Source organism: Psammomys obesus, unplaced genomic scaffold, assembly GCF_907164565.1.
Source record: "Psammomys obesus unplaced genomic scaffold, mPsaObe1.curated_primary_1811, whole genome shotgun sequence".
Taxonomy (NCBI): domain Eukaryota; kingdom Metazoa; phylum Chordata; class Mammalia; order Rodentia; family Muridae; genus Psammomys; species Psammomys obesus.
Window position 1 is genome coordinate 219920 of NW_026585504.1, and position 27113 is coordinate 247032.

A 27113-nucleotide genomic window follows, 5' to 3' on the forward strand; every position below is an offset into this window, starting at 1 on the left:
GGGGGGCGGCGGCGGGGGGCGGGCGGAGGGGGCGGAGGAGGCGGGAGCTGAGCTGCGCGGGGCGGGCGGCGGGAGGCGGCGGGGCCCGAGCCCGAGAAGATGGCGGTGCGGAAGAAGGACGGCGGCCCCAACGTGAAGTACTACGAGGCCGCGGACACCGTGAGCCAGTTCGACAACGTGAGGCTCTGGCTCGGCAAGAACTACAAGAAGGTGAGGCGGGCAGCGCCCGCGGGACAAAGGGCCCGCGCTCCCGGGCGCCGCTCCGCAGCCCCCCCGCCGCTCGCCCCTCCCCCGCCCCCGCCGCGCCCTCCGCCCCGGTGCAGCCCCCGCGGCTCTGGGCGGCGGCCGGAGCCCGGGCGCTCCCGCCCTCCGTGCTGGCCGGCCTAGGGCCGGCCCCAAGCCGCCGTGCGCCTCGTCGTCTCCGGTGAGCGAGCCGCGGCGCCCGCCCGCGCTCCCCGCCGAGCCAGGTACCGGCACGGCCCGGGCCTCCCCGGTGCTTTGTGTGCGTTCGGCAGACGGAAGAGCGGGAGGGTCAACAGGCTCGGGGCCGGCCGTCGACAGGGTCTCCTCCCCGGGAGTCACCTGTGCCCCAGGCTTACCCCTCCTCCCCTCCTAAAGGGCAGCAGCCCTCTCCGGGGACGGACGGGGCCTGGGAGTCCGGGGCAGCAGCCCCCGAGCCTTCCTTGCACAATGAGGTCGCTCTGCAGCCCAGCCCAGCACCGCCTTGCGTTTGAGGTCCCGAGGCTGCGATAAGCTTCATATCGCTAGTCCCCACCCCCACCCCGTAAGTGGAAATAATAAGAGTGGTGAACAAAAGGATTCAAGAAGCCCTACCTGTCTCTCTTGCGCTCGCTTGCTTTTTTTTTTTTTTTTTTTTTTTAAACCAAATATCATTCTTGTGTCTTTATGGTCTCTAGGCTGTTTTTCTATTTTCTTCCCCTGGATATGGCTTCCTCACTACCCCCCAGCTAAGGACTCCTTTTTCCAGCTTTGTTTTACACCCCCAACTCTCCCTACTCCAGCTTTGCAGACTGTTAGAATTCAGTGGACAGCTTCACAACTCTCTACTAGTCCTGGTTTGAGTTTGACCATGAGTTTGGGGTCTCTGTGGGTGTCATACTCTTGACAAACAGCTGTTAGGTCTGTGACTTGTGAGTACCCGCAGCAGGAGGCTCTGGTCCCCATTCTTCTGCCTTTGACCTTTTGAGGGGAGATCAGGCTAGGGTCTTAGTCTGAAGCCCCGAGGGCATTGACAGCTGTGACCCGGTTTGGCTTTCATGTATCTAACTCTTTGTCATTTACTTCTCCCTTCTCGGATCTCTTTACACCTCCCACCGAGAGGTGCTGACTCTGATTAGTGTAGAGGAAATAAGGTCAAAAGGTAAAGAGAAAGTTGGCTTCTTGGCTCAGTGACCAGAACAGAAAGGTAGGATTCCAGGAGCACTGTAAGGAAACGTTTGAGGTCACGGTTTCCTCGAAAAGGGTAGGTTATGTCTTGCTGCTTGTCATCAAGCCCGCTGCCCTCGCTGGGGAGGAGACCCTACAGTGACAGTAAGTGCCAGGTTCAGTAGGAGCAAAGTGCACAGGCTTAGTTTCTTCTAAGTCAGCCTGTCCTGCCTCACCTCCTTGTTCTTTTAAGACACCGTTATGGGCGGAAGCCTGGTGTTTTATCATGTTCCCCTGAGAAATACATTGTGTGCCACTTACAGCCTCAGAGGGATTTTTTTTTTCTCTGCCTTCAACTCCATAATCCTTCAAATTTTTAGTGTTGGTTGGGGATGAGGTGGTCAGCTAACAGGGCATCCTGCAACTCCAGTGTCAGGGTGCACTAAGGAAGAGTATAAAGCTTCCCCCGCTTTCCCCAGACTGCAGGCGGTAAAATTCAGGAGCTCTGGAGAAGAAAGACACAATTTTGTCTGTTTCAGGTGCTTCCAAGGACTCAGGGGAAAGACATGAGAGGTAGTAGAGAATTTACGTGGGATCTTTCTCTTCCTTTCCCTCCTTCCCCAGTACATACAAGCAGAGCCACCAACCAACAAGTCTCTGTCTAGCCTGGTCGTACAGTTGCTCCAGTTTCAGGAAGAGGTTTTTGGCAAACATGTCAGCAACGCACCACTTACCAAACTGCCGGTGAGTTTAGGGGAGGGAGACAGATCTTCCAAACTGGAAAGGGAGGTTTTTTGTTTTGTTTTGTTTTGGTCTTTAAATTTCTTTTCTATGTGCCTGTAATCCCAGAGTTAGGGAGGATGAGACAGGAGAATTAAAAGTTGGAGGCCAGCCTCATCTATATAGTGATTCAAAGACAGTGTATTGGGCTCAGAAGTTAAGAGCATTGACTGCTCTTCCAGAGGTCCTGAGTTCAATTCCCAGCAACCATATGGTGGCTCACTACTATCTGTAATATGATCTGATGCCCTCTTCTAGTGTGCAGGTGTTCATGCAGATAGAATACTCGGTATAAATAAATTTTTAAAAAAGACATGAGACCCTGTCTCAAAAGAAAAAAAAAATACCCACCTTTTTGTTTCAGATTTCACAATTTTGGGAGGTTTATTTTTTACTGTCTCTATTAGTGGGCTGGGCATTACAGTTTGACCTAGTCCCCAGTTGATCATTCCTGTTATTTTAGAAAAGCTCTGTGCAGCAGCTAATATGAGAATATCAGGTTTAGTCCTCGGTGTGTCTCTCATGATTTTGTTTTAAAGGGTGTGAAGTTGGGGGGCTGAAGAGCTGTGTTAGTGGCTGAGAGCACTTGCAGAGGACATGGTAGCTTACAAACATCCATGGGCATGCACATGATTCATGTGTAGGCAGAACACTCATACACATAAATAAATCTAAAAAGATAAAATAAAGAGTGTAATGTTTGAAGTCAGTCATGGTGAAACACACCTGACGTACTCACTCAGAAGCCTGAGTCAAGAAGGCTTCCAGATTCCAGCCAGCCTAGTAAACCTAGCAATGCCCTGTCTTAAACTTTTAGAGAAGGGGCACTTGTCTAGCCTGTGAGAGGCCCTGAATTCTATCTTCAGGTATCACAAAGGAAGGGATGGCCAGTGGATAAAGTGCTCAGACCTAGTCCCTTAAACTGCTGGAAGGAGAGAACTGATATCCTGTGATGTCCACAAGTACACACACAGAAAGAGACAGAGAAACTCTAAATAAGTAAATAAATGTAATTCCTTAAAGGGGGGCAGTGGGATTTGCATAAAATTGTGTTTATTTCTGGTTGTGCTACATCATGACTGTTGGGGCAACCTTTATGAATCTTGACAATTTCATCTCTGAGAAATTAATAGAACTACTTTGTTGTGCTTCTTTCGTACTATATGAGGTAACCCGGTACAGTGCTTGGCCCTACGTGACATTTTTTAAATGAATTGGTGTTTTTTCTTCCTTTTCCCAGGTCAAATGTGCAATGACATATGGGTTAAATGTTTGCAGTTTTGAGGGATGAACAGAGTGGTGAGGCCTGGAATCCCAGCACTTGGGAGACAGAGGCAGGGGAATTGCTACAAATTCCAACCCAGCTTGTTGTCTTAAAAAACAAAATAGACATTTCTCACTTTGAAAGGGAGCTGAGTTCAGAGTCAGATTTCTGTGGAAGGATTTTTATGTGACCAGAAAAAAAAAAAATGTACTGTGTAACTTTCACGTGCCTCTTCCCTGTCTCAATTTTGTAGATCAAATGTTTCCTAGATTTCAAAGCAGGAGGATCCCTGTGCTACATTCTTGCAGCTGCCTACAAATTCAAGAGTGACCAGGGATGGTGAGATGCCTTTTTTCTCTGCTTTTTATATTTAGTTTAGAATTTCCCTTTATTTTCTGGGGTCCTTATGAAGTGAGAAAGCACATGTAGAAATTCTGTGTCTCTTATTTTGATAGATTGGAAAAATAGATGTCATGGCCAAAATAGTCTCAATGCATGAATGAATTGGGAATGAATCTACCAAAGGAGATTCTCAGGCTGGCTTCTCAGGCTTTGTCCTTTGGGGTTAAGCATATAGTGATTCGTGCATTTAAGACCAGAACACCTGGGTTCCCTGTGACTTGGGCAGAATTTGTGACAAGATCACCTCCTAATTTCCCCTGTTAAGAAGTTACATACCCTCGGAGCACAGGCTGCTCTTCCAGAATGCACAGTCACATTCACAGCAGCCACGTGGTTGCTCACAAAGTTCTCTGACGCCCAGTCCAGGGAATCCCATGGCCTCCTCTGGCCTCCACTGGCGCTGCACATACATAGTACACAGACATACAAGCAGGCAAAACACCCAAACACAAAATAAAAATATAAACGGAAAAAAAGAAGAGGAAAAGTTCCCAGACATACGTCCCCGGACATAAATTGTCACTTACTAGATTATTGTCCCTTTACAAGGCGGCGTTACGATTTCCAGAATCCATCACGCATGGACCGCAATGTGGAAATGTTCATGACCATTGAGAAGTCCTTGGTACAGGTAATATTCAAGCACATGCCCCATCTATTTCCCTTCCCTCAGTAAAAATACAAAATAGCCCTTCCTCTGCTCACCTGTTTCTTCTCTTCACAGAATAATTGCCTGTCTCGACCTAACATTTTCCTGTGCCCAGATATTGAGCCCAAACTGCTAGGGAAATTAAAAGACATTGTAAAGCGACACCAGGTAAGTGGGAGGGCTGGCGAGAAAGCCAGAGGTTTCCCAACCAAGTGGCTCGTTTATACATTGTTACCATTTGTACATTGTTACCGTGGTTTGCACTGTTTATCTGGGACTGATGCTGTGGTACCACATTTTCTACTGTGCTGTGGCCCTTTCTGCTTAGGACAAAAGTTGAGTCTTTGAGCAACAAGTTGTCCTGTTTGTTTGTTCCATTCCCCAAGCTTGATGGATTTATTGCTGCTCCTTGGCACTGCACTGGCCTGGGAGAAAGAGAGAATCTTTCACTGAAGTAGAGAGACCTGAGTTTAGATGAGGGCCACCTTGGAGTGAGGTGTAGGGATATACCCTAGCACTTGGGAAGAAGCAGAGGACCAGGAATTCAAAGTCATCCTTGACTAGGTTTTGTCTTCAGGCCCGCCTGGACTATACAGCGATACTGTTAAAACAACCACAATAAAACCTCTGTTCTTTGGAACTACTCTTTAATAAGAAGCAGCTCTTATCTCCTGTGCTGGGAGTTAGAAACAGGTAGGTTCTGGGGGCTCCTTAACCAGCCAATCCAGCTGAAATGTCAAGCTCCTGGTTTACTGTCTCAAAGCTACAAAGTGGAGAGTAGTAGTGGACACTTGCAGGCGGCCTCCACACACATCTTCAGTATGTCGGGTACCTTTGCAGAGGGCTGCCCATAGGGACATTGAACGCTTTCCTCCAGTGTTAACACGTCATTCACCTCGTGTTTCTTTGCCATGGAGGTGGTGTAGCTAGAAAATACACAATAATTTTAATACTACTTCAAGAAAGATGTACTTGGAAAGAGAGCTCTGTGGTTACATTTTAATTGTTTTATTTTAACCAGAGAGTAAGTTAAAAGGAAGTAGATTAATCTGCTTTTCCTTGTGCTACCCAGGGAACCATCTCTGAGGATAAGAGCAATGCCTCCCATGTCGTGTATCCTGTCCCAGGGAACCTAGAAGAAGGTGAGACTTGGGTTTCTCTGGCCTCTGCTGGGCTGGCTTGTGCTGGCAGGTGGAAGATGACTTGCAGTCCCTTGCAGTCCTGGGTCCTGTTACTGAGTGTCCCGATACCCAGGAGAGTGCTCAGAGCCCTTGTGTAGTCCTGTTTTGTGTTTCCCTTCAACTTACCTCCCTCTCTCTATCCACAGAGGAATGGGTCCGGCCCGTCATGAAAAGGGATAAACAGGTTCTGCTGCACTGGGGCTACTATCCTGACAGGTGAGGGGGTCTCAGGAGGCCGTGTGCAGAGCAACAAGGCACTTGTCAGGTTGTTTACTTGTTTGGTTTTTTGGATACAGATATTTGTTATGTAATCCAGGCTGGCGTAGAACTTGCTATGTAGATCAGGCTGGCCTCAAACTTATAGCAGTCCTCCTACCTCAGCCTCCTGAATGCTGGTATTAAAGGCATGAGCCACCACACTGGCTGTGTGTGTATGTTTGTTCTCTTTTTCTTAGTTTTAGTTTTTTTAAGTTTATTTTTTATTTTACATGTATGAATGTTTGCCTGCATGTATGTATGTACCTGGAACTAGAATTACAGATGGTTATGAACCATGCAAGTGCTAGGAACTGAACCTAGGCTCTCTACAAGAGCAATAATTACTCTTCGATACTGAGTCATCTCTCTAAGCACCAAGCTGGTCTAGAACTCCTTGGCTTCCTCAATGCTTTCATTGCTGACAAGCATCACCATGCCCACTGCCCAGGATTTGCTTTATTGGTTTTTTCGAGACAGGCTTTCTCTATGTAATAGCCATGGCTATCCTGGAACTCGTTTTTTACACTGTGGCCTTAAACTCACAGAGATCTCCCTGCCTCTGCTCCCAGAGTAAGTGCTGGGATTAAAGGTGTGCACACCATGCCTATTTTGTTTTGAGACAAGTGTCTCAGTATGTAATTGCAGCCAAACTTGAACTCACCATGTAGACCTGACTGGCATTGAATTCAAAAGAGATTCGCTTGCCTCTGCCTCTACCTCCAAAGTTCTGGGATTAAAGGTGTAATGTCATTATTCCTGCTTAGAATATTTTTGTAAAAATTTGTTTGTCTACTCGTGTGTCTGTGTGAGAGAGAGAAGAGGGGGATGAAAGCGGGGGGATAACCTCCAGTTTATCCTCAGGAATGCTGTGGACTTCCTTCAAGATAGGGTCTCTTGTTAGCCTGGAACTCACCAATTAGGCTAGATTGGATGGCCAGAGAGCCTTGGAGATTCTACTGTCTGCCTCTGAAGCATAAGCCACCATGCCCAGAATTGTCTGCTTAATTTTATGTGTATGAATGTTTGCCTACATTTACCTATGTGCACCATATGTGTGCCTGGTGCCTAAAGATCCTTTTGAGCTGCAGTTACAGATAGTTGTGGGTGCTAGGAACTGATCCCAGGTTCTTTGCCAGAGCAACAAGTGCTCTTAACTGCTGAGCAATCTCTTCAGCCCCATGCCCAGCATTTTTATATAGGTTCTGGGGATAGAATTCGGGTCCTTATGCTTACTGACTGGATCATTCCCTGGTTTAGTTTTATTTTCCTTTTTATTATACATACATACATACATATATACACATATACATACATACATATTTGTTTAAGGCAAGGTCTCACTTATAGCTGTGGCTAGCCTGACTTGCTCTGTAGTCCAAATTGGCTTTGAACTCACAAAGAGACACCAGCTTCTCCCTCCTGAGTGCTGGGATTAAAAGATTGCTCTACCCAGGGCCTTTTTCTTCGTGGTGTGTGTGTGTGTGTGTGTGTGTAACTTTGGGTTCTAGAGATCTAGTTCCAGTTGTCAAGGCTTGTTGTGGCAAGTACTTTTACCCCACTGAGCCATTCGCTGGCCTGTGCTCACTAAGTTTTGATACAAAAATGGTAAAACAAGGGCAAGCATGAAGTCACATGTCTGTCATCTCAACACTTAGAAACCAAAGACAAAGGACCAATTCAGAATCATTCTCAGTTTTCTGGGAAGTTTAGCCTAAGCTATGTGAAGTCATGTCTCAAAATGAAAGTCAGAACAGTGTAATAGTAGGAAAATGTTTCCACAAATTTATATAATTACCCTGGGCTATTTGCAGCCATTAAAGTGATAGAACAGGGTTAGCTTATAGGCAAATATAAGTGAGAAATAGTGGTTAGCATTTATAGTTCTAGCTATCCAGAAGGTACAGACAGGAAGTCACTTGAGCCTAGAACTTCTGGGAGATATAGTATGATATCCCTTTCAGGGAAAAAAAAAAAAAATTTTAAAGTTACCAAAGAAAACAAGTGTTTCCAAAACATCAAGTGTAATATAATTTTCTTTTTGAAGGAGTGGTTTGAGCTGACACAGGTACCCAGGACTCACTACGAGGTGATCCAGGCTGACGTCAGACTCAAGGGAGTCCTGTCTTAGTTTCTCATAGTCACCTATGGTAGATTGTTTTTATACTTAAAAAAAAAAAAAAGAAATGTTTTTCCTTCTGTGTTTTTATTTGTTAGTTCAGAGGTTTGCTATTTTGGTTTTTGAGACCATCTCACTCTGCTGCTCAGGTTGCATCAGATGGTGTGCGCCACCAAGCCTGCCTTCAGTGTTTTGTTCCTGTTTTATTGTCGATAGTTTCATGAGTCCAGGAACCTGTGCTCGCCAAGTGTTCTACCACTGAGCCACCTCTAGCCCTCTTTTTACATTTTTATTATGAGACAAGGTCTTACTACACTGACCAGGCTGGCCTTAAATTCTCTCCATAGTTCAGGCTGGCCTTGAACTTGCATTGATTTTCCTGCCTTAACCTTTGAGTGCTGAGATTATATGCATAAGTCACCATATCCAACAGCTTGAAATATTTTATAATATGCATTTATTGCTCTGTGGTAAAAAGAATCCCAATTTAATTGGACAGAGCAACAGCTGAATATTTTTTATAAGTGGGAAAGGACAGGGCTGTGTATATAACCCAGTGGTAGAGCTTGCTAATACATGCAAAGGCCAGGGGTCCATCTCTATGCAAAGAAGAGTGCAGGGCTGCACTTCGTCCTGGTGGTCCATCCCTTGTCCACTTCATGCTGAATCTATCCTGGCAGCTATGACACATGGATCCCAGCTAGTGAAATCGAAGCAGCTGTGGAGGACACTCCCACTCCTGAGAAGCCTAGGAAGGTGAGCTCTTCTGGTACCTCCACCCCTAAAAGAACATCAGGAGCTCTCCACTTGGGCTTAACGTAGTCTAACACCATCAGCCACTGTGCTTCAGGTTCATGCCAAATGGATCTTGGACACAGACACTTTCAATGAGTGGATGAATGAGGAAGACTATGAAGTCAGTGACGACAAAAGCCCTGTTTCCCGCCGAAAGAAGATTTCAGCCAAAACATTGACAGATGAGGTGAAAATTCTTTTTGTTGTTAGAGCTTTTAGCTTAAACCTAAGAACAAGCCTCATTGGGAACTGGAGGCTGGTACTCATCCTGTTCTCTGCTGTGCAGGTAAACAGCCCAGACTCAGACAGACGGGACAAGAAGGGTGGAAACTATAAGAAGAGGAAACGCTCTCCTTCCCCTTCACCAACCCCAGAAGCTAAGAAGAAAAATGCTAAGAAAGGGTGTGTAGCCTTTGGGCTGGGCCCACAGCACTGTCTTGCAGATGCCATGTCAAAGGAAAGAAACAATTTTTTTGAAGTCACTGGCCCCTGGCTGGGTGTCGGAGAGGGGCTTGGGGGATCTTCATGTACTTGCTTAATGCTTTTAGTACAAGTCAGCATTAAACTGAGAGAAAGCTTAGTCATCCAGTAGAAAGACTGTAGCACCACCCCCCTTTACTCTGCATGTACCAGTGTCTGTTCCACCCAGCTCTGCCCCTGACGGTTTTCTCTCACTCCCTATAAGCTTCTAACTTCCTCAGACGTCTCTTTCTTCCCAGACCCTCAACACCTTATACCAAGTCAAAGCGAGGCCACAGAGAAGAGGAGCAAGAAGACCTGACAAAGGACATGGATGAGCCCTCTCCAGTCCCAAATGTAGAAGAGGTGACACTCCCCAAAACAGGTATGGGCCACGCTGCATCCCTAGGCCAACCCCCACCCTTTCCTATCCGTGCTGCATCCAGCTCCTTAAAGGGCTTATTTTCCAGATCTAACAGAGCTTTCTGTTCAAAAGAACTGGTTAGGGAAATTATCATTACCCTGGGAAATTCTCTTTCTTTAGAGCCATGTCTCATGGACATGTTTGCAAATAATTGCAGTTGTCTGCAATCTTTGTTTTCCTGTATGAGGATCAACTTAAGTGCCTCCTGTGGCCTAGGAAATGCTCTACCACTGAGCTACACCCCAGCCCTCTAAACCTTTGTGTGTGTGTATTTGTATGTGTTGGCCAGAGGTCAACTTCAGGTTGACCTAAGGAGCCTGTGCCTTGCGCTTTTAATATTTATTTATGTATGGGGGGGGCATGAGTGAATTTGTCCAGTGCACATGAGGTCAGAGGACAACTTGTGGGAGTTGGTTCTCTCCTTCCACCATGTGGGTTCCAGGGATTGGCAACAAGTACCTTTATTCATTGGCAAGAGTCGTCTTGCCAACTCTCTACCTTGTGTTTTAAGACCTGGGCCTTGAGGGTTAGGTAGTTTAGCTTGCCAGTAAGCCTCAGGGATCTGAATTTCTCTGCTTCCCCAGCACTGTGATTCCATTTGTGCCACTGCACTTGGCTTTGCACACAGCTGTTGAGGACTGAGTAGACCTTCATGCTGTCCAACAAGGGCTTTACTGACTGAGCTTTCTCTACCCTCATAGCTTCTTGGTTGTACATTCCCATCAACAAAACATTTCATGATAAATTATGCAAGTTACACTACCAAAACATTTCTTTAGGAGCATTTTTAAAACATATGCAAACATATGTTTGCATTATCATTAAAAAATGGAGTAGGGTTGTGTCTGGACTGTTGGCTTAGTGATTAAGAGCAATTCCTGCTCTTTCAGAGGATCCAGGCTTGATTCCGAGCACCCACATGGTGGTTCACAACTGTCTAATTCCAATGCCATTGGATCCAATGCCCTCTTCTGGTTTCCATAGGAAGTGGCACACACAGATACATTTTAACAAAACACTCATATACATAAAAATAAATCTCAAAAATTTTAAAAAGAAATACTGCAAATCTAGCCGGGTAGTGGTGGTGCATGCATTTAATCCCAGAACTTGGGAGGCAGAGCCAAACAGATCGCTGTGAATTTAAGGCTATAGTACAAGTTCCAGAATAGCGAGGCTACACAGAGAAACCCTGTCTCAAAAAAGAAAAAAAAAAGAAATAATAAAATTTTAACATTTTAAACAAAAGCATTTTAAGCAGTGTTGGGAAACTGATGAGACAGTTAAGCAAGTGAGAGCACTCGTAGTTTCCATGTCAGGCGGTTCACAGCTGCGTGTAACTGCAGCTCCACCTGCACACACGGCATGCATTCTCACAGGCACATACAGATGGACATGATTAAAATAAATATTAAAAAAACAAGGCACTGGGGGCAAATGCAGGGGCTTAATAACAGTAACAGTGCTTGCCACACAAGCCTGGGGACCTGGATTTGAACCCTGGAGCCCATAGCCAGAGTCGGTAGCTCATATCTGTAACTGTAACACTCCTACAGCAAAATGGGATGTGAACTGGCCAAAAAGCTCCCATGTGACTGACACCCAGCAACAGAAACAAAACAAGCTGGATGGGGAGCACGGCCTCCTCAAAGGTTATCCTCTGGCTTCCACACATTCGGCACGGCTTGGCTTGGGCAACACCGTCACCTGTGAAGCAGGAAAGCCAGGAGCTGAAAGCTAGCCTCCACTACAGAGCAAGTTCTACGTTAGCCTGGGATACATGAGCCCCTGTAAAAAAAAAAAAAAAAAAAAAAAAAAAAATGCTGTTGAGATGCTCATCATGAGTTCGATGCCTAGTACACACATAAGAAGCAAAGTGTAGTGATTGAAGCTACAACCCCAGTCAAACTGAATCAGTAAGCTCCACATTCAGGGAGAAACCATCTCAAACAAAGGAAAGTGATAGAAGACAACCACTGCAAACCTCTGACCTCACAAACACACATACATTCACACATAATAAATTTGAATTTTTTAAAAAGAAAAACATTGGCTGGGTGTTGTATTAGGTCATTAATATTTACTATTGATGTATCTTTTAGTAATGCTGCAATTAATCCTAAACAGCTGTATAAGCAAGTCACAGAGATTTATTTTGTTAACCTAGAACACAATGCTGGGCAATAGTTACTCCATCCTAAACCTCCAAGCCCGCGTAGTTTCCTCCCATTCAGATTCACCCATTATACTTGCTTTTAATGATAGCTTATGTCTGTTTCACTTCTCCATGTTGTTCCAAGACCTCTCCTCCAGCTTCTCCTCTCCCAGCTTCTGCTCCTCTCCCTCCTACTCCTTCTTCTCCTCTGGCTCCTCCCTTCTTCCTCCTACTCCTTCCACTCTTCCTGCTTCCTTCTTCTCCTCCCACTCTGAACCAGGATGTCCCATCCTATCCTCTCCATTGCTCAACATTGTGGCTGGTTGGTTTAATTGACAATTTAGAGAACAAATGGGGGCATGTTTACACAAACTTGAGATAGGTATTACTTAGAATAAGTATCACAATGCAATGTCCACATTGAAACCAGATAGTGGGGGAGAGAAATCAGCATTTGAATGAACAAGGGTAAGGTGTATACATTCCACAAGAACAGCCAAGGCTCCATAGAGAAACCCTGTCGGGGAGAGGGGAGATCTGATTATTAGGCCTGGTGGCACAGCATAGGTGTGTGCTGTAATAACCAGTTACAAGGCTGAGGCAGGAGGGTGTAAGTAGTTCAAAGCCTGACTGGGCTGCAGAATGACTCGTAAAGGCCAGCTGGGTAGCTTAATAAGACTATCTCAAAAGAAAAAGGCCAAGTATTGTGGCTATACCTGTAATCCTAGCACTTAGCAGGCAAAAGCAGGTTGATGAGTTCAGAGCCAGTCTTAGCTATGTATTGAATTCAAAACCAGCCTGAGCTGCTTGAGTCTGTGTCTCTTTCCTTAAAAAATAAATTAAAAAGATTTACTTATATATTTCATATATATGGGTGTTTGTCTGCATGTACAATTTGCATACCATAAGAGGGCATCAGATTCCATGGGACTACAGTTACAGTGTTTGTGAACCACCATGTGAGTGCTGGGAATTGAACACAAGAGCTCTGGAAGAACAGCCAGTTCTTTTAACTGCAGAGCCATTTCTCCAACTGAGGCTCTTTCAAAAAGCCAAAACAAAATAAAACACTAAGGGAGAAAATAAAAAGAGGTCTAGGTAACTGCCCTTTTGGGTGCATACCTGTAATTTCAGCACTCAGGAAGGGGAGGCAGAGAATTGGGGTCAGGGTTTATTACTTAGCAAATTGGAGGCCTGGAATATATGAGACCCTGTCTCAAAAAAACAAAAGGCTTGAGGCTGGGACTGTAACTCTGGGTTACACTCTAGGTTTAGTTGCCAGTGCGTCAAGGGATGGTGTCTAACTACTAATCTACAAATGACCTAGTTCAAATTCAGTCCATTAAAAGATTATAACAGGAAAACAGTAGGGGAACAAGGACCAGTCAAAGACAAGAATGGCTCTCAGGATGCTGAGGCCGGAGAGTCATAGTTTATAACATAGATGAGGACGCTAAATGAAACCGTTGATTGGGTAAGGCAGTAAAATAGCAAGTGAGTTTCACAGTTTGTTGTTTTTTTTTTTTTTTTTTTTTTTTTTTTTTTGAGAAAGCAAGATATGTAGAACTATTACCAGTTAAGAAGTGAGGGTTTGATTTTGGCCAACATGTCTGATCCAGTGGCTCTTTCTTCTGGCAGTCAACACTAAGAAGGACTCCGAGTCAGCCCCAGTCAAAGGAGGCACCATGACTGACCTGGGTAAGCCTTCTTCCAGCCTTCTGGCTTTCCAGTTGGACCCCTCTGTTCCTCTGGAGGTTCAAGCCTTAAACCATGTCTTCTTTCCCTTTCAGATGAGCAGGAGGATGAAAGCATGGAGACCACGGGCAAGGTGGAGCCAGTTTAGAGAGACTCTACCTCTCTGATTGTGATTGTAAAGTTCCTTCTGCCCTGGGCTTTCCCACCATAGAGTAATTGTGGCTGTTGTGCAGCTCCAGCCCATTTAGAGCCCATGGCCCATAGTGCTCAGCCTCAGCACCTGTTGCTAGTACCCATGCCCCTGGGTGTAGGAGGAACTAAGGATTGCTAGGTGGGGAGTGGGAATGCTAGGTGTCCAGCAGCCTCCATTCTCACAGGATGAGGAGGAGAGCAGCACGGGCAACAAGGGGGAGCAGACCAAGAACCCAGACCTGCATGAGGACAACGTGACTGAACAGACCCACCACATTATCATCCCCAGCTATGCTGCCTGGTTTGACTATAACAGGTACTGCCCTAATTCATCCCTTGAGCTAGTCAGTGGGTGGCAGGGTGTACTTCCTTCTCAAGGAGCTCCAGGTCCTAGGAGTTTCTGGCTCCCCTCTGCACTTCAGAGATGCTTACCAATCCCATCGTTCAAGTCTTTCTCCTGCCCCCTTACCTTCTCCTGAATCTACTGTGATTTGTCTTGCAGTGTTCATGCCATTGAACGGAGGGCTCTCCCTGAGTTCTTCAACGGCAAGAACAAGTCCAAGACTCCAGAGATGTAAGATTTCAGCTTATGATTTTCTTTTATCCTTTCTGCTTTCACCCTTCCAGATTTAGCAACCCCCAACCAGGTTCTCTATTATGCTTATGACAGGATAGATGTCACTAGATAGCCACAGCCTAAACCTTAAGACATGTTCTTTAGGATTGCCATAGCATATTCTTCTATATAAGGCAAGTTCTCCCCCACTGCCTCATATGTTTAACAGAGGCAGAGATTTTAGTCCATAATTGGCATGTTACCTGAAATGCACATACCCTAGTATATGCAGCACCTTTAATTAAAATGTAAATGATGATGACTAAGGTTGAAATTTCGTTAGAAAAACAAGATAAGTGGGGTGGTGGTGATGTTCACCTTTAATCGGAGCACTAAGGAGGCAGAGGCAGGTGGATCTCTGAGCTCAGGGTCAGCCTGGTCTACAGAGTGAGTTTCAGGACAGCCAGGGCTACAAAGAGAAACCCTGTCTCAAAAAAAAACAAAAAACAAAACAAATAAGACCAAGCCTGGTGGCACATGTCTGTAGTCCTAGCACTTGGGAGGCTGAGGCAAGAACTCAAGGCAGGCCTGGGCTTCCTTTCTCAAAAAGAAGAGGGAACCAAAAGATCCAACTGTAAAAGGAACTTTTATTCTCCTATTTCTGTTGTCTCATAGACTTACTGCCTGTCTGCTAACCTAGGCCTATTCCTGGAAGCTTTTAGCCTCTGTACAATCTAACCTAGGCCTAGAATGCTTTCAGCCTCTGAGACTTTGAGCTGAATAAGCTCACCCTTTCTTGATCTTACTGAGCACTGGGTTGGCTGGTTTAACTCAGCTGTTATGGCTCAAACTCCTCTCCCAGCTGACTTATTCAATCTGGCTTGTTTCTCAACCTCTGAATTGCTCTGCTTGGCCTCAACTCTAGCAATATTTTCCAATCTTCTGACTCCTTCTCATTCTCTGGCTTGTTCTGCCTTCATTCAGCCTCTTTCTATAAAACTCTCCCAGTAAAACTGCCTCCTCTCTCTGTTTCTCTCTGCACTGCCCTTTAAATAGCATCTCTTGCCTCTCTCTTCTCATGAGAATTGGTTGTGTCCTATTCTGTGAAGCCCTTCTCTGATTTGTCACTGTTTCTGCCACTCAGTTAGGCATCACTTTCAAACATGGTGCTCCCTTCTACAAATTTACTTTATCTTCGTTGTCTGGGATTAAAGGCCTGCACCACCAAAACTGGATCTAAGCTTTTCTTTACCTGAAACTTGCTCTATCCCAGGCTGGCCTTGAGCTCAGATCTGCTTGCCTCTGCCTCCTGGATTAAAAGCCTGTTTGTATTCCAACCACATCACACAGACCTAGAAGATCTTTGGATGTAATCTCTTGTCAGAACAGCCATGTTCTGAATTAACATCCAACTCTGAGGACTGTGAGATGGAGCATGCATTCTGGAAGAGTGGCTTATAAAGCTCAGGATCAGGGCTTGGGGTTATAGCTCTGTGGTAGAACACTTGCCTAATGTGCACAAGAGACCTGTACTAGACCACTGTGCATGCCAGTCTCTGTGAGTGTGAGTCTCTTCTACGTAGATGGAGGCCAGCCAGGGGTATGTGGTGAGATCTGATCATTAAATCACAGATGGGCTTATAAGTTAGTGTTTGTTGAACCTGATAATTGCATTTTCCATGTGTCATGTAGGACGAACTCATATCCTCCCATCTTGAGCCCTCAGCAAACCTTTTTTTTTTTTTTTTTTTTCAAGACAGGGTTTCTCTGTGTAGCCTTATCTGTCCTAGACCTTGTCCTGGACTCACTCTGTAGCCCAGGCTGTCCTCAAACTCAACAGAGAGATCTGCCTGCCTCTGCCTCCCTGAGTGCTGGGGTCACAGCCATGCCCAGCTCTCTGACAAAAGAGAGGTACTTTTAGGTACTCTTTAAAGATACTTCATGCCAGCTTCTAATCCTAGCCCTGTGGAGCTGAGGGAGGATTATGAGTTCAAGGCCTTTTTGGGTAGTGTCAAACAAAAACTTTTAAAGTTTTACCTTCAGTTGATGTTCTTGACTTGGGTTATGTTTGGAAATCTTGGTTAGGGTGCATCAGGGCCAGTGCGTGGTAAAGCAGGGGAGACAGGACTACAAGGGTTTTCTTCGTACCTACTGCTCAGCCTCCTCTGTGGAGCCATGTTTCCTCATCTGTTTCTTTCTCCTCTGAGAGGAGCAGGGTTTATGACAGGAAGGGAAAGGAGTTAGCAGGTGACATGACTGTGTGCTGTGCTGTGAGTAACAGTAAATGGTGACCGCTGACATCTGCTGAGAGCCCCTCATCTTCCAGCACTGACCCAGTCTCCAGTGCATAGACTAGGAGTGAGCTGACTTCCATCACTGAGTGAGGTTCGTAGCTTGTCAGTAGTGGAACCCAGATCTGGCTCATAATCTCAAACTTACAATTTTTAATTAATTGTATACTTTATAATCTAGTTAATTTTAAAATATTAAGATTAATTTTGTTTTACGTTATTGTATGTATGTGGGTATGTGCATGTGAGTGCCTTGCCCAGATGCCAGAAAAGGTGTTGGATCTGTTGGAACTGGAGTTATGGCCAATGCCAGTACAGCATCTGCCTTGCTCCAGCCCATAATTCCAGACACTGCTAGTTCTCCAGAAGCATCCTGTTTGACACATGAGTTTTAGGTTTCAAACACCATCATGATAAGACTGGCATCTGAATTTAGACCTTTCTAACTTAAAAATATAAGTTACATTTATAATCCCAGCATTTGAGAGGCTGAGGCAGAATCCCAAGTTGTAGGCTAGTCTGGGTTACAAAGTAAGTTCCAGACTAACCTGAACTAAAAAGTAAAATCCTATCTCAAGAAACAAAGAAAAAATACAAACAAACAAAAACCAGGCATGGTGGTGCACGCCTTTAATCCCAGCATTGGGGAGGCAGAGGCAGATGAGTTAAAGGGCAGCCTGTCTACATAGGACAGCCAGGGCTATAGAGAGAAACTCTGTCTCAAAAAAAAAAAAAAAAAGGAAATAAAGAGAAGAAAAAAAGAGGTGTGTGTGGAGAGATGCTCCATGGCTAAGAGGACCTGAGTTTAGTTCTCACTGTACCAAGTGGCTTTTGGCTACTTATAACTGAGCTGCAGAAAGATCTGACAGTTTCTCTTAGTGGGCATCTGTGTGCCAGTACACAGATTCATGCACATAACTAACTAAAGAATGTTTTCGATTTCTTTATGTGTACCAGTGGTTTTCCTCTATGTATGTCTGTGTACCATGTGTGTGCCAGGTACCATTGGAGGTCAGAAGAGGATGTCAGATCCCCTAGCCCTGGAGTTAGAGGTGGTTGTGAGCCACCATGCTGGTGCTGGCGACTGAACCATGGTTCTCTGCCACAACAAGTGATCTTTACCACTGAGTCATGTCTCTAGACCCCCAAATAAAATAAATCTTTTTTTTTTTTAATTTATTTAAGCAAAATAATGGGTCTGTGAGATGGCTTGTGGGTAAGGAAGCGTGCAGAAAGGCTGATAAACTGCTTTTCCAAACTGCTTTTGGAAACCCATGTGGTAGAAGGAGAGAACAGGCTCTCCTAAGTTGTCCACTGACCTCCACACACGTCTTGAAGCACACACATAAAACAAGAGCCAATGATGGCTGGTGTGCGAAAGCCCCTGTTGCCAAGCCTGACGGTCTACATGCTGTCACGGTGCTCATCTCATGCACACACAGTAAGTAAAGTGGGTGAGAGTACAGGATGGCTGGCTCAGCAGATAAGGACTGTAAGTCTGATGATCTGAGTTTGGTTCCTGGATTCCACATGCTGGAAGGAGAGAACCAACTCCTGAAAGTTATCAACTAACTTCTGCACATGTGCTATAGATTGTGAATGCCTACATACACAGAATAAATAAATATATTAATAAAACTATTATATGTAAAAACTAACTCATAAAAACTGTTTTGTTGCATATATCTAGTCTTAACGCTTGGTGGGCAGAGACAGGAGAATTGGGGGTCAAAGCTATCTTTGACTGTCTAGCAGATTTAAAGTCAGCTTGAGCTATGTGAGACCTTGATTCAAAATAAATAAATAAAAATAAATGAAGACTTAAAAGCCAGGATGGTGGTGGTGTACACTCTTAATCCCAGCACTCAGGAGGCAGGTCTCTGTGAGTTTGAGGCCAGCCTGGTCTACAAATCGAGTCCAGGACAGCCAAGCATACACAGAGAAACCCTGTCTTGAAAAACAAAACAAAACAAAACAAAAACCAAGTAAATAAATAAAAGCAAGCCAGGATGGTGGTATATAGTTCCAGAATCCGGGATATGGCATTGTGCGGTAGATCATGTTGAAGGCCAGTCTGAACTACACAAGACCCTGACTCAAAATGACAAGTTAAAAATAAAATCATAAATCATTATTTTAAGGGCCAAGATAAAAGCAACCCTGAAACTCAGGAGTAGTTAAGCTCAGTAGTTAAGGACATTGGCTGTTCTTGCAGAGGACCCAGGTTTGACTCCCAGCACCTACATGATGACTTAAAACTCCAATTCCAGGGAATTAACAACCCCCTTTGGCAGCCTTGGGCACCAGGCATACATGTAGTACACAGGCATATACACATAAAAATTAAATTTAAAGTTCCTTCTCTGGCTTCAGGCTGATTGTTGCATGCTTAAGGACTTTGATTTAGTTTCTGATTTGGGAAACAAGAGCATTATTTTTTCTTTTTTTGGTTTTGTTTTCCCGAGACAGGGTTTCTTTGTGTCACCCTGGCTGTCCTGGAACTCACGCTGTAGACCAGGCTGGTCTCAAACTCACAGAGATCCTTCTGCCTCTGCCTACCGAGTACTGGTATCAAAGGCATGTGCCACCACTGCCCAGGACTTTTTTTTTTTTTCTTTTAGATTCTTTTTTTCAAAAGTTGGTAAAATGAGCATGATGATATGGCATGTAATCTCAGCACTTAGGAGGCTGAGATTGTAAGGTGATAGCTCATTTAATTAAAAAAGTCATCAAGAAAAAAATTTTAGATTTACTTATTTTGAGTTTGAGTGTTTGGCTTGCTTGTGTGTGTGGTCACCACATGTGGTCCTCATGCCCACGGGGTTCAGGAGGCACCTGATCCCCTGGAACTGGAGTTAGGAATGGCTGTGAGCCACGATGTGGGTGCTCAAACTGAACCTGGGTCTTCTCAAGAACAGCAAGTGTTATTAACCACTGGGATAAGCCCCCAGCAATAAACATTTGAATACTGTGTGGTTAGCACATGCTGGTGCTCAGGTAAAACTGAGTCACATAATCTGTTCTTTTACATTTTTGTCCCACAGGGGAGATCATTAGCACTTTTATCATGTTTCCTCTTCTTGGGCCTCAACAAACAAAAATTTTCTTCCTCTTACTTTTCTTTCTGCTCTTCTAAGCTACCTGGCATATCGGAACTTCATGATTGATACTTACCGACTGAATCCCCAGGAGTATCTAACATCCACTGCCTGTCGGAGGAATTTGGCGGGTGATGTCTGTGCTATCATGAGGTGGGTCTTGCTCCTGAGGAGAAAGAGTTTGAGGGGATGTCTGTCTGTGTATGTCTCAGCAGAGGGACAGATACTTTCAAGGAAAATAAGGAATAAGCAGGAGTGAAACCTCCAAGAAAAGGTTTGAGGAATGAATGACTTAGGGATTGGAAATGTGTTGTAAAGGGACACACAGGGCTGTGGCCTCAGCTGAAAGACAGTTGGATGGGATTTACTAACTCTAGAAAGAGAGAATCACTAGGGTGCGGACATGGGGAGAAGTCCCCACTAAGGTGTGTGCTTGGAGACCACTGCTACTTAGTGATGAGTTTTGTCCTCCTTTTTGGCTTTCTCTTAAGGCCTCATTTTCTCTCACAGGGTCCATGCCTTCTTGGAACAGTGGGGTCTCATTAACTACCAGGTAGATGCTGAGAGTCGACCAACCCCAATGGGGCCTCCACCAACTTCTCACTTCCATGTCTTGGCAGACACACCATCAGGGCTGGTCCCTCTCCAGCCTAAGCCCCCACAGGTAGGTGAGGAGCCCTGGGGACAAGGCTGGGTGGGTAAGGCTGGGCTCCTTCAGACTTTTCTTTTTCTGTTTACTTTTCATTTTTATGTTTTTAGGGTAATGATTCAGGAGAGTTCTAGGGTTTCTTCCTTTACCACAGTTGGAAAGGGCCACAGCACATGTGTTCAGGAGGCTCTCTCTGCCCTGACACCTCAGTGGAAGCAGTTGCTGAAGGAGAGATGCTGCTTCTTGTCCTCAGGCCAATGGAGCAGATAGAGCAGATAGAGAGAATGGCTATGATAGCTTGTATGAGATTTTATACTTGGTCATGTTTCCCTTTTTTTTTTTTTTTTTTTTTTTGCCTCATAATTATTACCACCTTCATTTTTTCCCATGTCCATTCCATTGTTTAAAAAGAGAAGAAAACATTATGTTGCTTACACAGATCCTGACTAATCTAGGATTAGGATCTATTGTCCAGCTCCTGTAAAGATACATGTAAATAGAAATGTCTATCATGCCAACTACATGTCTAATTAATCATGGAGGCAGCATGGAACAGTGGCATGAGTGTTCCCAGAGCTTGTGGGCTGCCCAGTATTTGGTCTTCAGGCCTCCAAGGCCTTGGCCTGCCCATTTCCTACCCAGCTTCCATGACGCCAAGCTCTGTTCCCCAGGGCCGCCAGGTTGATGCTGATACCAAGGCTGGGCGAAAGGGGAAAGAGCTGGATGACCTGGTGCCAGAGACGGCTAAGGGCAAACCAGAGCTGGTAGGTGGGGTGCAGACCCTGCTGGGCTGTTTATTTGCCCCTTCACTGGGGGGCCCCTACCTGGGAAGAAGAGACAAGACAGCAGAGGAGCTACAGCAGTAAGGGAGGAAATCCCGCCCAGGGCATGCCTGGCTTCGGGAAGGAGGTTCTTTCTGTTTTCTCTCTCTCTCTCTCTGTGTGTGTGTGTGTGTGTGTGTGTCTGTGTCTCCATCTCTGTCGCTCTCTGTGTGTCTCTTTCTCTGTGTGTCTCTCTGTCTCTCTGTTTCCATTTCTCGGTCTCTGCCTGTGTGTTTGTCTGTCTCTGTCTCTCTTTCTGTCTCTGCCCCTGGCTCCCTGTGGCCACTTGTACTCATCTTTTTTTTTTTTTCCCCCTTCCGCAAATAGCAGAGCTCTGCCTCCCAACAAATGCTCAACTTTCCTGATAAAGGCAAAGAAAAACCAACAGATATGCAGAACTTTGGGCTGCGCACAGACATGTACACAAAGAAGAATGTCCCCTCTAAGGTATGGGGTGCAGCCATCCTGGAGTTGAGAACCTTAGCTCCACAGAGCTTAGACTTCTCTGTGCCGCTAACCCTGTCTCCCCACAGAGCAAAGCTGCAGCTAGCGCCACTCGGGAATGGACAGAGCAGGAGACACTGCTGCTCCTGGAGGTAAGTGGGGCAAATTGGGGGGTTCTGCTAAGGACTGACGTGGCAAGGATCCAGCTCCCTGTGAGTGGGGAGTGCTCATGCAGTCTGGCCTTGATCTTGCCTCAGTCACTCCCCTTTGTGATCCTGTCATACCTGTTTCAGGGACAGTGCCAGGTCAGGGATTTAGGCCCTTGTGTAATTCCATGTCCTTTCTTAGTGCTACTTGGAGATCCCCCTTGGATCCAGCAGAGTACAGAAATACTAGAACACAGAGAGCTTTGAAGCCAGCTGCCCTTAGTAGGATGGGGGGAGCTGGCCTTTGAGAAAAGTGGCTAAGTAGTAAACGGAGTTGTGTCTCCACTGCTACCACCAGGCTCTGGAAATGTACAAGGACGACTGGAACAAAGTGTCTGAACATGTGGGAAGCCGCACACAGGATGAATGCATCTTGCATTTTCTTCGCCTTCCCATTGAAGACCCATACCTGGAGGACTCAGAGGCCTCTCTGGGCCCTCTGGCCTACCAACCCATCCCCTTTAGTCAGTCGGGCAACCCTGTTATGAGCACTGTTGCCTTCTTAGCCTCTGTCGTGGATCCCAGAGTTGCCTCTGCTGCTGCGAAGTCAGCCCTAGGTAATGTGGGGGTGGGGTCGGCCTTCTTAGTTTGCTGTTATAGGACTAGACGTTTGTTTGTTTTGGTTTTGGTTTTTGGTTTTTGAAGACAGGGTTTCTCTGTGTAGTCTTGGCTGTCCAGGACTCACTGTGTAGACCAGGCCGTCCTCGAACTCACAGATTACAGGTGTACGCCACCATACCAGCTTCCATTTTGGTCTTAGAGGAAGAGATGGACTTATGGGATAGCTTCACAGAGAAAATCAGAATTGTCCACTTGCTTTAGCCTCTTCCCTCTGGCTTTTACAGAAGAGTTCTCCAAAATGAAGGAAGAGGTGCCCACAGCCTTGGTGGAAGCCCATGTGCGGAAAGTGGAAGAGGCAGCCAAAGTCACGGGCAAGGCAGACCCAGCCTTTGGTCTGGAAAGCAGCGGCATCGCAGGAACCACCTCTGACGAGCCTGAGCGCATTGGTGAGCACAAGCTTTTAGATTTCTCCCCATTCACCCAGAGCCAGAGCCAGCTGGCCACCCTGTGCCATTCCCACCCTGTTCTTACCCTTGCTGACACCAAGTCAAGCACAAGGGCGAGAGAAAATTCATGACATCACTGTGGGCAATTTGGCTCCAACTGGTCCTGTCCCTGAGGTTTTAGCTACTTGGAAATGTTACATAAATGAGATTTACCAGACATCTCTCCATTCTTTCCTTTCTCCATGGGCCCAGAGGAAGGCGGGACTGATGAGGCACGGGCAGAGGGCCAGGCAACAGATGAGAAGAAGGAGCCTAAGGTATAGAGGGAATGACCTGGGTTTGGAAGAGGCTGCTGGGGACAGTCCTGTGCTGACAAGGAGTCCAGGGACAGGGACAGTGTCCTGGAGCTAGATCTCCCCTGAGTGAGGGGTAAAGTTGGGGCTGAGGAGATGATTCACTAGGTAAGAGTGCTTGTTCTACAGACACGAATTAGAACCTCTAGCAGCCACATAAAAGTTTGAGCCAAGTTCGGTGGTGCATGCCTGTCATCCCAGAACTCAGGGAAGCAGAGGCAGGTGGATCTCTGTGGGTTCAAGGCCAGCCTACTCTACAAAGCAAATCCAGGACAGCCAAGGCTACACAGAGAAATCTTGCCTCACAAAAACCAAAAAATAAAGTTTGGCATTGTTTTATGTGCCTGTGACCCCATCATTGTGAGACTTTATTACTGGAGGGCAGACCTGTCTCAAAGCAATGAAACACCCAGTGTTCTGCTCTGGCTTTGGCATGTACACATAGGCTTCCACACCCAGACATGTGCATGTCCCAGTACCTACACATGCAAACACAGAGATAAATAAGTAAGAGTCAAGTCAGTCTCTAGCCTGGGTCCTGTGTGAGCTTCTGATGTCTTCCTGTCTTTCGGAACTGCAGGAACCACGGGAAGGAGGGGGTGGTGTAGAAGAAGAAGCAAAGGAGGAGACAAGTGAGGCTCCCAAGAAGGATGAAGAGAAAGGGAAAGAAGGTGACAGCGAGAAGGAGTCAGAGAAGAGTGACGGGGACCTGACAGGTGAGCTGCCCACCCAGCTGGAGAGTGGGCACAGGAGAGAGAGGCTTGAAGGTAATTCAACCTCTGTCCTGACACAGTTGATCCTGAGAAAGACAAGGAGCCAAAGGAAGGACAGGATGAAGTGCTGAAGGAAGTGGTAGAGTCAGAGGGGGAGAGGAAGACGAAGGTGGAGCGAGACATTGGTGAAGGCAACCTCTCCACAGCTGCAGCTGCCGCCCTAGCCGCTGCTGCAGTTAAGGCCAAGGTGAGGACAGTGCTAAGCGAAGCCACCCACATCTTTCTTCTCACGACACGACACTTAGAGGAAGCTCCTTCAATAATGTTGTTTCCATTTTATCCTGAGAGAGTGAGTCATCTCCTTAAACATTTTAAATCTCTTACCTTTGGCTGTTTCCAGCTCTTTATTTTACTTGTCTTATCTCTTGCTATTCCTTTTTTATGATATATATTGTATATTCATTAATATATTCATATATATGATATATATTGTGATATATTAATATACATGTATTTCATTATACATAACATATATTACACATATGTACATATAGGAAATATATATATATTAGAGTTAAACTATTCTGAGGGTGATGGCAGCTACTTTCTTAAGCCTGCCAGCATCTCAGTGAGTCTTCTGGCTGATACCCTGTCTCACTTTTTGCCCAGCACTTGGCTGCTGTTGAGGAGAGGAAGATCAAGTCTTTGGTGGCCCTGCTAGTGGAGACCCAAATGAAGAAACTAGAGATAAAACTCCGCCATTTTGAGGAGCTGGAGACGATAATGGACCGGGAGCGAGAAGCAGTGAGTAACATGCAGTCAGCAGTTACTGGGAGCCTGGAACTCTGCTGGAAGACCAGGCTTAGACGTCCTGAGGCTGACTGGACGTCACAGCAGAGGGGAGGAGACAGGGGTGCCTAGAGGCCGAGATCCACAGGTGAGCTGCTGGTCTGGCTTTTTGACTGCCACTTGCCTCTTACTGGATTCTCAAATCTGAGTGACTGAATGGATATAAGAGCTAATAAAGACTAGGGAGGTAAAATTGGGAAGTAGACGAGACAGACAGTGTCTATTCAGTTTCTTTGAAAGGGCTTAAAGAGAAATAGCAGACAGAGACTCTGCTCTGAGAGATGTCAGATATACAACACGGAGATATCAGAAACAGTTAACAATGCTAACTACCTGCAAAATTCAAATTCAGAGACTTTCTAGGGGATGAAGTGCTTACCAGTTGAGAATAGACTGCTTTTCCAGAGGACCCTCATCAGTCCCTAGGGTCTTTTCACAGGCACCCACACTCACATGCACATATACCCACACATATAGACACATCATTAAAAACTTTTTAAAATAAGAAATTTAAGGCTAATGAGATGGCTCAGCTCTTAAGAGCACTGGCTCTCTTCCAGAGGTCCTGAGTTCAATTCCTAGCAAGCACATGGTGGCTCACAACCATCTATGAAGAGATCTGATGCCCTCTTCTGGCATGCAGGTGTATATGCAGACAGAGTACTCATTAAAAAACAAACAAATAAAAACTCAAATAAAATAAGAAATTTAATCCTAGCACTTGGGAGGCAGAGGCAGATGGATCTCTGTGAGTATGAGGCCAGCCTGGTCTACAGAGTGAGTTCCAGGACAACCAGGGTTCCAGGACAACCAGGTCCACATAGAGAAACCCAGTCTCGTAAAAACCAATAAACAAGCAAACAAATAAAAATAAAAGTAAGTGCTGAATTTACTTTTCAGAATAAAATCAAGATTCAGAGGCCAGTGACTCCATCTGAAATGGCTCCTTAAGAATATTAAGTTTCTAGCTGATTTTGAAGGAAGAAAAGAACTTGAGTTGACAGGAACTGGAAGCATTTTCAAATCAGAGTGATAACAAGTTCAGAGCTTTGGAACTGAAATGAGCCAGAACCACGAGGTGCACAGTGCGAAGCATGTGGACAGCCAGGAGAAAGGATATCTTAGGATCTATAAGGACTGGGGTGTGGAGGACAACAGAAGCACAGGGCTGAGAGAAAGAGTGGGCAGCAAGGCATGTGCCAAAAGGGCTTCTGGCACTTGGTAACACCATTCCATTGGCACTGGCAGCTAGAATATCAGAGGCAGCAGCTCCTGGCCGACCGGCAAGCCTTCCACATGGAGCAGCTGAAGTACGCAGAGATGAGAGCCCGGCAGCAGCACTTCCAGCAGATGCACCAGCAGCAGCCGCCGCAGCCGCCGCCGCCAACCCTGCCCCCAGGCTCCCAGCCCGTACCTCCCACCGGGGCTGCTGGGCCACCTGCCGTCCATGGGCTGGCTGTGCCTCCAGCCGCTGTGGCCTCTGCTTCTGCTGGCAGTGGGGGCCCTCCCGGAAGTTTGGGCCCTTCTGAACAGGCAGGGACAACTGCAGGGCCACAGCAGCCACAACCAGCTGGAGCTCCCCAGCCTGGGGCAGTTCCACCAGGGGTACCCCCCCCCCTGGACCCCATGGTGAGTGTGGGTTCAGAATGTTTGTTCACTGTAGAGATCCAGGCAAACATTCTGGTTCCTTTGACGGGAACACCTGGTGGGCTTGGATATAGACGTTGGCTACAGTTTCTGCATGTGGGCTTCCTTGTGTTATGCCCCCACTAGCAGAGATTTTTCCCAAACACAGATACCTGGAATTTTATTCAAGAATTTACCACTTATTCTAGTGTCAGTAAGATTTTACTCTTTTCACCTTTTGTTCTTTATTTTTAGGCCCCTCACCGTTCCCCAACCAACAAACTCCTCCCTCAATGATGCCAGGGGCAGTGCCAGGCAGCGGGCACCCAGGCGTGGCGGGTAATGCTCCTTTGGGTTTGCCTTTTGGCATGCCGCCTCCTCCTCCTCCTGCTGCTCCATCCATCATCCCATTTGGTAGTCTAGCTGACTCCATTAGTGTTAACCTTCCCCCTCCTCCTAACCTGCATGGGCATCACCACCATCTCCCGTTTGCCCCGGGCGCTATCCCCCCACCTAACCTGCCTGTGTCCATGGCGAACCCTCTACATCCTAACCTGCCGGCGACCACCACCATGCCATCTTCCTTGCCTCTCGGGCCGGGGCTCGGATCCGCCGCAGCCCAGAGCCCTGCCATTGTGGCAGCCGTTCAGGGCAACCTCCTGCCCAGTGCCAGCCCACTGCCAGGTGAGAAGGGGTCAGGAGGGGGAGAGGGTGAGGGAGAGGGTTCCATATAATGGGAGGGAG

General features: G+C 46.2%; 1 protein-coding gene across 1 annotated transcript in view; it reads left to right on the top strand.

Annotated features, from left to right (window-relative positions):
- Positions 1-47: 47 nt before the first annotated feature.
- Smarcc2 (SWI/SNF related, matrix associated, actin dependent regulator of chromatin subfamily c member 2) overlaps positions 48-27113 on the top strand; it is a 28818-nt gene continuing 1752 nt past the window's right edge. Inside the window, 29 exon segments of the mRNA XM_055599980.1 lie at positions 48-210; positions 2011-2130; positions 3684-3769; positions 4382-4463; positions 4557-4649; positions 5554-5623; positions 5809-5878; positions 8717-8792; positions 8887-9018; positions 9118-9233; positions 9551-9675; positions 13508-13567; positions 13660-13697; positions 13942-14072; positions 14259-14330; positions 19741-19854; positions 20212-20365; positions 21022-21114; positions 21499-21618; positions 21705-21767; positions 22120-22378; positions 22667-22828; positions 23081-23145; positions 23762-23897; positions 23975-24141; positions 24564-24698; positions 25992-26351; positions 26354-26372; positions 26625-27053. Coding sequence (XP_055455955.1) covers positions 100-210; positions 2011-2130; positions 3684-3769; positions 4382-4463; positions 4557-4649; positions 5554-5623; positions 5809-5878; positions 8717-8792; positions 8887-9018; positions 9118-9233; positions 9551-9675; positions 13508-13567; positions 13660-13697; positions 13942-14072; positions 14259-14330; positions 19741-19854; positions 20212-20365; positions 21022-21114; positions 21499-21618; positions 21705-21767; positions 22120-22378; positions 22667-22828; positions 23081-23145; positions 23762-23897; positions 23975-24141; positions 24564-24698; positions 25992-26351; positions 26354-26372; positions 26625-27053 — 3658 coding nt within the window. The 5' untranslated portion in view covers positions 48-99.